Genomic DNA, 13,398 nt, shown 5'->3' with positions numbered 1-13,398 from the left:
AAATTATCTCATTTTATACCAATCGTGTAAAGAAGGCAGAATGCAGGATTTTTCATATGTTGGCTCTAATGACATTTTGGGCCAGATAAATCTTTGTTCTGGGCAGCTACCCTTTTGAGCAGTATGCCTGGCCTTTACCCACTAGAAGTCAGCAGTCCCCCCAACATCACCCCCTTTGTGACAACAAAAATGTCTCCAGATATCACCAAATGTTCCCTGGGAGACAGAATCATCACCAGTTGAAAACCACTGGCAGAAAGAAAGAATATCTTCTTTTTTTACAAATTGGTTAGGTGCAACAGAGAAATTAAGTGACTTGCCCAAATACACCGCTTCTCTGAATGACCTGTAAGTTTGATAATTATAGGACACTATCACACAAATGTTTTGGATAAAACATTAATCACCACCTAAGAAACTGGTTTTCATGTGTCACCATCTTACATTATAGGTATTTCTGAACTCACTTTCTTCCAAGCTGATTCAGTCATTATCTCAAGCTACTTTCTTCCCACAAAAGAAAAGCATGTCATTATAGATTTCAGGTCAGAAAGAAGTATTATGAAAAATTAGCTAGGCATAAAACATATTTACACAGTGCGTGCCTCAGTTTTTTTCAAAACACTTTCTATATTAGTCTTTACAGGATGTATGAAACAAGCTATCATTCCTATTAATTAGGCAGGTAATATTCCATTCAACCTTTATTGTCTGCCTCTGTCATACACATGAAAAACATTTTCTTTTTACAGAAGCTTCATAGCAGGAAAACTAGTCACATATTAAAAGTTAAGGGGAGAGTTGAAGATGCTTAAATTATCGGACCAAAAATACTTCCAGTGATCTTGAGCTTCTGCTGAAGCTTTGTATGTTTGCTCAGTGACCTGACTGCATGCAGAATATTCAGTGTAATAAACTATATTTCTTTTTTCACATTTTTAACTTTTCCATGTCTGAAAAAATACTGGATTCTCATATTAATATTCTAAATACAAACACTTCCCATAATTAGTTAACCACTTTATCTAAGTAGTGTTTCAACTCTTCTCAAACTAATTTCTCAATAAAAGAAGGAAAAATGGAATTTTCCATGTAACGCATTGCCATCTGTGTGCAGCTGATAAGATGAAAAAAGAATATTTGAATGTCAGAGGATTGGAGTTACAAACCGTACCTTCCATGACATACACCAGTGACCCCACGTCTCCTTCTTTGATGATGCAACTGTCCTTGCCATACTCCACCGGGTACATACAATCCACAATCTCCTGGATCTGTGACAGCTCCAAGTTCTTCATAAAGTCATTGTCAAGGATAGCTTCCTTTATAAGATCCTTGGACCTATGGCAAGAGAGGGAAGATTTACTGGCACATCTGACAAGCTCTTTCATAGTTTGTGAGGTTTAGCAGCGCCATAGAGTGCTCTGGCACACCACAAATGTATTTTCTTGTTAGGAATCCAATAATTTTCTGGAAGACTGGAGAACAAAGTAGTTCCATGGCAGCAAAAAAAAAAAAAAAAAAAAAGGCACTAAGAATTTTTTTTATGTATTCTATCATTTAATGAATAAGTGACCTACCAACCAACCAACAAACAAAATCATACAAGTCCATTTTGCTTTAGACTTTTTCTTAATCACAAAGATTGCTAGAAAACCAATGGATACATACTTTAAAGTTTGTAATTTAGTTTAAGAATAAACATGAATAAAATTTCAACATTCCAGAACAAATACTATTGCTACTGTTTATATTTATAAAAGAACATCAGGGATGTATTGTACTATACACAATTATAGAAAAAAAGTTTACTTATTTTTCATGTGCCTCTTCCGCTAGACTTAATGCTCCACATAAGCAAGGATCATTTTAAATTTGTTCTTTATTTTATGCCCAGTGTCTACTAAGATGCCAGTCATCTATAAATAGTATTTAAAAAAATACCAACCTAACAGCTTTATGTGTGAAGACTGGTGAATATAATGTTACTTTCAGTAAATGGTGGGAGATAATACTGTTCAAGTAATATTTTGGATTAAAAAAGAATTGGATTCCTACTTAGCTATTTGAAACAACTGGTAGAAATGCAACAGCTCTTTATACATGTCCCATGCTTTTTAGAGAATATTTCTTTCTTCAAGCAGCTTAGACGGAGGTAACCAGGCAGATACAACTCTGTTGAACAAGATGTTTGAAGTGCAACATGTTTTAGGTATGGGATTCAATACAGGTAGTCAGTAGGAAACATATTCATAAATTTTGTAATTGGAATTCAGTGGTTAATGAGAAAGTTTTAGCAGAACTTAAAACATTGGGATATTTATTTGCTGGGATAAGAAGTTCCAAATGACTTTCTAAGAATGAAAAATCAAAGTGGAAGAAATATTAAGAAATATTTTATCAGGAGGAGGACAATCAGAGCACTATCAGAGAAGTCAGAAGCCGGATAAGATGAAAGCAAAGAACTTAGCAATCCAGAGAGGAGACAGCACATTTGGAATGTCATATTAAAAGTCTTAATTTTTAAAAAATTAAATACAAGCTGACCTTAGTCCTCATTTTCTTAGCAAGTGGCTTCCAGGGAAGTGACCTGTGGTAGTGAATACTGACTAAAGTGTTAGTCTTCCCTCCCCATTTCTGGGAGGCTTTTCATCTAGACCTCAGTCTAACCAGCCTAGCCTTCACCATTATGTTTTGTAATAATTCAGTTTTAAGTAGTGCAAAGATACACATAAAAATAAAAACAATTAAAATTTCATTACTATGAAGAATAATCCTAGAGTGGAATGTTATGCTGCCATTAAAATTTTGTTTATGAGGAGTGTTAATGGCATGGAGGAAATTCTTCTATTATTTTTAAGTGAAAATGCAGGATACAAAATTGATTTTAGAGTAAGAATGTATGTGCCTATTAAAATGTAAAAAAAAAACAAAAAAAAAATACATAGGTTTTGAAGAGACATATATTTGGGTTTCAATCCTAGCCCTGACACCTCAAAAATTTTGAGTGGGTTGTCTTACTTTTCTGAATTTCCATGTTATCATCTACAAAATGATATTTTAAAAATATCAGCTGAATAGGTTTATATGTGAAGACCGAGGAATAAAATGTTACTTTCAGTAAATGGTAGGGGATAAAGGTTGTAGCAGTATTAATTGCAGTATTATCTTCACCCCACCTTATAATTACCTTCACCACTCCTGGTCTCAAGAATAGCAGTGGCACCTTCATATTGACTCCTGAGATCTACTATTCTGGGATTAATTTTCCAAGAATCTAGGCTTATTTGGCATTCAGAAAATTAATCTTGGTCAAATTGCATTACGTTTTCTCTTTCCTAAAAATTTCTTTTCTTTTTTTTTTTTTTGTCAGAGAGTGAGGCCATTTGATGGGTTCATAGTTTCTTGTACAATAAAAACTAATCAAGAACCACAACTTGTTCAGCTACATACAGATGACACATTATCCTTTAGGAAGTATTAATAGTGCCCTATAAAGATTTAAGTCCTAGAAATTCAGCAAGATTAAAAATGAAGCCCTCTTCCAAGAACATAATTATAATTAGCGCCATCCAAATATGATTGAAGTCGCTTTCTCCCCTCTCATAAATAAGATTATTAATCTGTTTGATGAAGATATTGCAAAAGATTAAACAATGAGCCCTAACACAATTCCTTAGAATTATCCAAACTTTCCAACTGTTTATCACTGAATGTAGAGTGTGGGATGGGAAGGACGGGATTTCAGGATGTTTTTGTTTCTCAAATTTTATTTTGGATGGAGGACATTTAATTTCAGGTCTCTGAAGAAACAAACTGGAGGCTTCCATATAGGCTGTTGTGTCACTTCAAAAGAAACTAATCAATATAGGACCACATCTTACTATTTATACCTTCATACAGATATTGCCAAATAGCATTATTTCTGAATTGTCACAATTTGTCTCTGCTCTCACAGCAAGATAGATACCTTGTGCCTCTGTGTAGTACAACCCCAAAGATGGTCTTGTCAGAGAATAATACTCAAAGCCCTGCCTTTTCATGTAATTTTCCTTTAAGTCCTTTCCTATTGAGGACTGAAAACCTTAGGTCAACTCTCATTAGTCTTTACTTTCTCCAACATTATAGACTATAATTAATCAGGGCCTCCATCTAATTCTTCTTTGAATCCCTTTCTTTCCCCAAAGAAATGGTCTAAGACACTCACTGTAACTAAGATATAATGCATATAAAATCAGTGAGTTGAGTTGTGTTATTAGTATGGGAGTTGGGGAAAGCCGATATCACAAGTACCAGAAGGTAGCCATCTGCTCAACCCAGAGTATATATTTTAACAATATTTTGAAATAATTCAGCAGCCTGACTTGGGAGGTATAAGAAGCAACCACAAAGATCATGATTTTTTTTAATCTTTACTATCTGCCTTTGTGTACAAACTATTTATTTTTAAAAATCTTTTTCTTTCATGCCCAAAATGTGTGGCTTTTTAAATCTAAACACCCATAAAAGCGACTTGACTCATTTGAGCTATCCCTATTCCTTTGTCATCATTGAATTGTCAGCCTCTGAAATATTAGCTATATATAATGATATGCTGGTATTCTGGCTGTCTGGCTTGGGTGGAGAAAAGCGGAGGAAGCCATGGTGTGTAGCATTTGCCAATTTCCATGGTGTAAATACTCCCACCATGGCCAATTTCAAGCTTTCATGCAAAATCAACCTGTTTGCAAAGTTCCTGGAAATTAACAAGCAGATCTTACACGAGCCAGTGCAAGTTGGCTCCAGCACAATACTGGATATAGAGTATTTTTCTAACACCCTAAGAATTTAGTGTAACTTAATTTATAAATTCTGAAACCAACATGATAATCCTTTCTTTCCTTAAAAATTTCATGAGGTGGTATAATATCCCCAGATAATTTAATGCCAGGATTAGCAATAGTTCTTTCAAATGTTCAATTTTAGAAAAATAAATTGGAAAATCCATTTCCCCATTTACTTATTACAGAGAAAATTTCTGAATATAAAGAAAAAATACTTGACAGAAATTATCTTTCTACACAATCTTAGGTAAAAATGGGCAATTTTAGAGTATAGGAAAACACATACCTACTTCTCAAATAAGGGAGCCAGCACTATTCACTGTTAATAAATAGGCCCCCATTAGTTTTTCTTTAGCTAATAAAAGGATATTCTACATTATGGTTACCATACAGTAGGCTAGCAATATGTAAATAACAGTAGGGTTATTTCAAGGTGTAGGGAAGGCTAGTTCAGATTAAGTGGTCAGGAAGGCCTCTCTGAAATAAAGATTATATGACAATGAGATCCAACCATTGTCTTCTCTATTGCAGTGATGATGAGGAAAAGCATTCTAAGTAGAAGTAAAAACAAGGACAAAGGTGTAGAGTTTAGAATGACCTTGATATATTCAAGGATCAGAAAGGAGACCTGTATGGTTGAAGCATACAGTGAGAAAGAAGGAATGGGATGGGAGAATAAGATCACTGAGGTAGGTAGGGGATGGGTTTCATAGGACCTTGAAGACTACAATAGAGAGTTTTATTTTATTCCAAACACCAGTGAAGGACTATAAAAAGGGGTATGATTTATAGACAATATAACAGACATAAAGAATAAATGATATAAATTTACTTTAAAATGTTACTAAATTTGTGGAGGTTTTCTGTTGTGGATTTCATCAATTAATGAATACTGAAAGCAAAATTGATTATCATGTTAATAAGGGAGTTTTATAATTGAAACTCTTGGGAACCACTGTCTCATAAAGCTTACATTTATTTGGAATTTAAATCACTTACTCTCAGGCAACTCTTACATATTAGGAGAGAATTAGGTCTCATCTCAATTTCAAGAACTATCTCCAGAGGCCTGAAGTGTGCCCACTCTCTACTTTCACTCATGTTTTAGATCAGTTTCGCCCTCAGTCAGGTCACAGGCAATAGTAAACATGCCAAGAACAGCCTTGCCCAGAAATGTGAGCATTAACATCTGATCTCTTTGATTAAAAAAGACTTCCAGGCACTTTAAAAGACATAGTCAAAGCTATTAAGTTATTGCTAAGAATGGAAATCAGGGAAAGCAATCTGAAAATGTAGCACAAATCTTCTATAATAAAAATTTTTAACCAAAAACATCACTCACTGATTTTCTTTTGCACTGAATGGTCAACTTTGGGATCAAATGTCAGGGGAAGCAATAAATGATTTTCACAGTCACCTTGGCCTACAGTATTGTCTATCCATTTGGGAACTCAGACATCCAAGTCTTCATTGAGGACATGACAGTCCACAGCTCTTTCACACAGACATACTCCTTGCAGAGCCTCTTAAAAGTTTCTAATTCCGAGTTATTTTCAAAGGACAACTCCATCCATCTATTGTGAAATATTTGATTAATACCTATAAGAAAGAAAAATGGTAGTCCTGTTGCTGCCACAATTGTTAAGATTCTGCCCAAACCATGGATCCTATTTCTTGCCTAACAACTTTTCTGAATGAACTCCGTAGATATAAGCTGGCTAAGAGCTAAGAACTACCAACCAGCTCACATACAGATAAAATTTAATCCTGCAAAGTTATTGGCCAATTTAGATATTCCCTCAAAACCACAAACCAGTTTTCAACAAGGTTCACACTGTATTTTCACATCAACCAACTCTGCTATAGCTATCCCAATCTTATGACAAAAATAGTCATGAGGAAATTAAAACTGTTTGCCGAATTCAGACCTATAATTAGCATTTGATACAAAACAAAGGAATCACTGGGCCAAAATTAATGTTAGCGACATAGTTATTTGGTGAACAGTAATATTTATCCTTTATTACATACATTGTAATATTTACCAATTGTCAATTGCCTTCTTACTTTTTTCCTGCAGTTCTAAAATAGATTATTTAGTTCCTTTGAATTAAATCATGAAATCATGAGGAAATATTAATAGTCTAAAAACAATGATGTGGAAAGGGAAGATAGCCCATAAAATATTTATTTGCCCAAATGTCATTCAGATGGTAACTTAAATTTCCTTCGTTTTTTTTTCCTTTTACTTTTAGTTGACATGTAGTAACGGTACATATTTATGGTATACAGAGTGATATTTTCATACATGTACATAATGTGTAATGATCAAGTCAGGGTAATTATCATATCCATCACGTTAAACATTTGTTATTTCTTTGTGTTGGGAATATTTAAAATTCTTTTAGCTTTTTGAAAATATACCATAAATTATTGTTAACTATATTCATCCTTCAGTGCTATAGAACGCTGGAACTTATTCCTCTTATGTGGCTATAATTTTTTATCCATTAACCAACCCTTCAGTATCTTTCCCTCATCCCTACTCTTTGCAGCCTCTAATAACTATCATCCTGCTCTTTACTTTTATGCATTCAATTTACATATTAGTGAGAACATGCAGTATTTATATTTCTGTGACTGACCGATTTCACTTAACACAATGTCCTCCAGGTTCATCTATGTTGCTACAAATGACAGGATTTCATTCTTTTTTATGGCTAAATAGTATTCTGTTGGGTATATGTACCACATTTCCTTATCTGTTCATCTGTTGATGGACATTTAGATTGATTCCGTATCTTGGCTATTGTGACTAGTACTGCAATAAATATGGGAGTACAGATATCTCTTTGATATACTGATTTTCTTTCCTTTGAATAAATACCCAGCAGGATTTCTAGAAACTAGATCTCTAAATCTTACCATATACAAAACATCAACTCAAAATGGATTAAAGACCTAAATCTAAGACCCCAAACTATAAAACTACTAGAAGAAAAAGGAGGGGAATTGCTTCAGGACATCGAGTCTAGGCAAAGGTCTTAAGAATAAGACCTCAAAAGCATAGACAACAAAAATACACAAATGGGACTATGTCAAAAAATAAATAAAAAGCTTCTTCATAGCAAAGGAAATGATCAGCAGAGTGAAGAAGCAACCTGAAGAATGGGAGTAAATATTTGCAAGCTTCAAGCGAAGGACAAATATTCAGAAAATACAAGGAACTTAAAATAATAATAATAATAATAATAATTTGATTAAAACATGGGCATGTGATCTGAATAAACATATCTCAAAAGAAGACATACAAATGGCCAAGTATATGAAAAAATGCTCAACATCATTAATCATTAGGGAAATGCAAATCAAAACTATAATGAGCCATCATCTTAAACCAGTTAGAATGACTATTATCAAAAAGACAAAAAATAACAAAATGCTAGAGAGGATGCAGAGAAAAGGGACTACATTTTTTTCTTTTTTTTTTTTTTGAGACAGACAGAGTGTTGTTCTGTCACCCAGGCTGGAGTGCAGTGGTGTGATCTGGACTCACTGCAAGCTCCGCCTCCCGGGTTCATGCCATTCTCCTGCCTCAGCCTCCCAAGTAGCTGGGGCTGCAGGTGCCTGCCACCATGCCTGGCTGTTTTTTTTTTTTGTTTGTTTGTTTGTTTGTTTTTTCGTATTTTTAGTAGAAACGGGGTTTCACCATGTTAGCCAGGATGGTCTTGATCTCCTGACCTTGTGATCCACCCGCCTCGGCCTCCCAAAGTTTACACTGTAGGTGAGAATGTAAATTAGTATAGCCAGGGAAAACAGTATGGAGTTTTCTCTAAAACTAAAAATACAGCTAGTATTCTCCATTTTAACTAATACTCTCACCTCATTGTCATTGACTAGGAGCAATGCTAAGTAGCTCTTGAAATCACTAGTTAGATGTTAACAGATGGGGCAGGCTTATATTAATTGAGGAAAAAGAAAATTGTTGTTCTTTTAGGTGTTCATCCACTTCCAAAACATCAATATTAAAAGTCTCTCATTCAACTATTCAAGTCATTCAGCTCTCTAGAGATGCATTTTACGCGTGAGCCTAACTAAAAATAGAGCAGCTTCCAAAAGAATCCAGATCAAGCTCTTCTCCTATAAGCTTCCTCTCTCATATCATGGAATTAAAACCGTGAAGTTTCACAGAACTAACGTAAAGTGCCTTGCCTGAGAATAAATAAGACCGTACGCATTTCATTACATAATTTAAGAACTATGTGGCCTGATCTATTAAGAACTAACTCTATTTCTTAAGTTTAGATGCCCAAACAGCAAAACAGGGTAATAACTGAGAAAAAAAAAGTCAGATATTTATATGTCTAATTGCAATTCAATGTTTTAAAGTATTTTTTTCTTACCTTTCAAGGCACTAAATAATTGAAATTTCTCAGAACTCATTTGTTTCCAACAAGGTCAGCATGAATACACTATGAACAAGTTCCTCACCACCCTGGGCAACCCTATCATCAGGGCATACATTGAGTGCCATGATGTTACTGTTAGTCCTTTGAAACCCAGCAACTCACACCACCACTATGTGTTACATGTTGTAATTTCGATTACAGCAATGACTTGATTTTCAAATTGATCATTAAAGAAATCATTTTAGAATAATTCTGTTGTTAAGATGCTTGTTGACTTAATCTCTGAGACAGATTACTTTATATTTTAAATTTTAAACTAAAAATACAGCTAGTAAAAATACAGTTTGTATTCAATGGCAGAAATACAGCATGATTCTCTATCACCCCCTTATCCCAAAGTGTACACTTTCTCTTGACTGAAAATGGTGACTTGGCTACTTTACTCAATTCACTTAATTCCAGAAAATTGGAGCCAAATTTCGCTTCATTACAATGTCCTACATGTCTCACAAGGCAGATTTTCTACTCTGACATACTCAATTCAGTTTTACCTCCAACCATTGTTTTGCGTAAGGCTTTAATACATTAGACATTTAGAGTCTGCCTTAAGTGAGATGGTGTTTATAGTAATTTTGAAAATAACTAAAAGTTTAAAACAAACAATCATGCTCCTAGTCATAAAAGCTCTGTGGTTACCAAGCTTCTTAACCAAAGTGAAAAATTAACCCAATACTTACAATAACATTAGTCATTATTATAGTAGTAGTATTACTACTATTAATATTTATTATTACCACTATTCATAATTATTAAGTAGTTATTCTGTGCTCCACAATGTACAAAGAGCCTTCCCTCATTTAAGATTCATTTTTGACTCTCTAAGTTTGCCATAGTAGAACTCAGAGAATTACATAAATTGTCCAATGTTGCACAATAGTAAGTGACAGGTAGAGTCAGGATTTAAAGATAAATCTGTTTGACTTCTAAGCCCACAATATTTAATTTCACTGACAATTTGAATAAACTATTCCACTTATAAAAATCCAAAAGCAAATGTTCCACTCATTTATCTCTAATTTTTCAAAGGTAGGAATGTTACACTTTTGCAGAAGAATGAAATTAGACCCTTATCTCTCATCATAAACATCAACTCAAAATGGATTAAAGACTTAAATGCAAGACCATAAACTATGAAGCTACTAGAGGAAAACATAGGGGAAATATTTCATGACACTGATCCAGGCAAGGATTTTTTGGATAAAACCTCAAAATCGCAGGCAGCAAAAACAAAAATAGACAAATATGATTACATCAAGAAAAGCCTCTTTACAGTTAAGGAAACAATCAAAAGAATGAAGACACAACCTATAGAATGGAAGAAATATTTGCCTCCCATACACATGACCAGGGTTTAATACCCAAAATAAATAAGAAACTCAAATAACTCAGTAGCAAAAAAACCCAAATAACCCAATTTAGAAATGGGCAAAAGAATTTAATAAACACTTCTCAACAAAATAAAATAAACATGGCCAATGAGTACATAAAAAATGCTCAGTGTCACTCATCTTCAGGAAAATGCAAATCAAAACCATGAGATCTAACCTTACACCTGTTAGAATGGCTATTATCAAAAAGACAAAAGATAACAAGTGTTGGCATGGTATGGAGAAAAGGGAATCCTTACACACTGTTGGTGAGAATATAAATTACTATAGCCATTACGGAAAATAGTATGAAGATTCCTCAAAAAATTAAAAATAGAACTACCATGTTATCCCACTACTGGGTATATACCCAAAGTAAACTAAATTAGTATTTTGAAAACATATCTGCACCTCATGTTTATTGCAGCACTATTTGCAATAGCCAAGCTATGGAATCAACCTAAGTGTCCATCAATGCATGAATGAATAAAGAAAATGTGTTATACAGACACAATGGAATATTACTCAACCATAAAAAATAATTAATTTCTGCCATTTACAACAACATGGTTGAACCTAGAGGATATTATGTTAAGTGAAACAAGTCAAGCACAAAAAGATGAATACCACACGATCTCACTCATATGTGGAATCTTAAAAAGTTGATCTCATAGAACTAGGGAGGAGGAGGGTTGTTACCAAAGGCTGGGATAGTTAGGGGGGAAAAGGTGTTAGGAGATGTTGGTCACAGTTTACATAATTACAGTTTAATAGGGAGAATAAATTTCAAGAGACCTACTGTATAGCAAGGCAACTGTAGTTAATGTCATATTGTATTCTTGAAACATGTAAGGACAATGGATGTTGTATTCTCACCATAAAAATGATAACTATGTAAAGTAATGCACTTGTTAATTAGGTAGATTTAACCATTGTAAATGCATATATATTTCAAAACATCATATTGTACATGATAAAAGCATATGATGTTATCTGTCAATTAAAAAAATTTAGAAGAATGTTATGCTTGGATAATATGACTTTTATCTACATAGAGCATTTCATGTTTTCAAAACATTTCCATGTCTAACATTTCGTTGTATTATTGCCACAGACCTGTGCAGTAGGTAGAACCTTATTTGTCCTTATTTGACAGGTAAGGAAACAAAAGTATAAAGAGGTTAGATGCCTGCCAAGTTCATATGAGAGATTAAAGTAGGACTCAGGTCCACTGACTATCAGCCTGCAATAAAACACTTTTTAAACCTTCTTTTATTTGAAACACATTCATATTCATTCATTCATAATCTCTGTCTCTCTCTATGTCTGTGTCTCTCTCTGTCTGGATCTTCCTATCTCTCTTTTTCTCACTCTGTTTCTTCTCTCTTTTTCTGTCTCTTTCTCATATCTTTGGCCATTTTAACGTTTAAACTCACCTGAATAAAGAGTCAACAAATCCACTGCAATAGTTATCAGCAGGGAATTGTGGCCATTTCACAATAATTCTATAGTTCAAAATTCTGTCATAGTTCATTCATAGATCCCCTTTCTGATCTAGTTCATTCTCTACATTACAGAAGTTTGAGCATGCTTTATGGGTTTTACAGAAGGATAATCTCAATACAGAAACACTTCTTGAATTCAGCAATGGATTCAACTTATTTTGATTCCAGCGTGTTCACATTTGTTTTCTCTTATCTGACTTGAACACACATCTTTCTTTCTCCTTTTCTCTCCTTTTATTCCTACATACCTTGCCTCAGATGACTTCAATATGTAAATATGGAGGAGAAATGAAGTACACAAAATTTGTTATCAATTTGGATGGAGATCTGTATTTGAATTTCAAATAAAAAGGAAGCTCCCAATAAAAGATAAAATATAAAATTCCAAAAAACTGCCAAATGGCAGATTTCGTAATTAATGTAACTAATGACCTATAATATTTCAGAGAAATTATAATATTTCAGAGAAGTCTGAATATAAGATACCAAACATTAATGCTTTCCATATAAGTACTTTACAGTAGAAATGTAATATGTACAATTTGTAACCTTAAAGCATGTTAGTATAAGGGTTCATACACTATAATCTGAGTTAGCTACCTTAAGATTTTCACGGCATAAGACAGAGGGGGTAGGAAGAAAGGAAGGTTGAGAAAAAAGAAGATAAATCAATGTGATTTTATAACTTGAATCCACTATTTATCATGTACCATGTGTCCTTTAAAACTTTGTCCCTTTCAGTAGTAAATAGTTAATATTTATTATATTTCCAACACAACAATTCTAGCTTCAAAATCAGCCACTGCAGGTAAATGCAGGCAATAGTGATTGACAGTTTTAAAACACAACTATAATTATCCACAAAGTGATTTAAAGAGTGACCTAGAGTTGCTACTGACATAAGTATAGTATTTATGGAAGTAAGTGTTATCCACAATCTGGAAAAACACCCCTAAAAATGTATCCTTTGTGAAAATAAGGTCACAACAATCACTGACAGAAGGACAAAAAGAAACAGAGAAGCAATAAAGAGGTTTAGGCAGGCCGTGAAACCGAGGAGGTTGAGTACAAAAAGTAAATGCAAAAGACATGGGATTCAGAGCACAGTGTATGCTTGAACTGCAGTTAACTAGGCAGGCACATGATGTAACTCTGTGTGAAGGCCTCCAGCTAGTTAAAGGTGGATGCTGAGGTCTTTTTCAGGCTGAGATTCCAGAAATCAGGGACAGGGTAT

The 13,398-nt window shown here is 34.0% G+C and overlaps 1 protein-coding gene across 6 annotated transcripts in view; it reads right to left on the bottom strand.

Annotated features, from left to right (window-relative positions):
• Window positions 1-13,398, bottom strand: part of PRKG1 (protein kinase cGMP-dependent 1) — a 1,291,606-nt gene that overhangs the window by 1,127,783 nt on the left and 150,425 nt on the right. For 5 of the 6 annotated variants that reach the window (XM_001162783.7, XM_054660122.2, XM_016919732.4 and 2 more), the window contains exon 2: window positions 1,175-1,341. In XM_001162783.7, the coding sequence (XP_001162783.1) occupies window positions 1,175-1,341 (167 nt within the window). Of the gene's footprint in view, window positions 1-1,174; window positions 1,342-6,240; window positions 11,602-13,398 lie in introns of those variants that run through there. The other variant, XM_016919733.4, reaches the window with a different exon arrangement.

This window comes from Pan troglodytes, chromosome 8, assembly GCF_028858775.2.
Source record: "Pan troglodytes isolate AG18354 chromosome 8, NHGRI_mPanTro3-v2.0_pri, whole genome shotgun sequence".
NCBI lineage: Eukaryota > Metazoa > Chordata > Mammalia > Primates > Hominidae > Pan > Pan troglodytes.
Note: the sequence above shows the minus strand (reverse complement) of the source record. Positions and strands in the feature narration are given on the sequence as shown.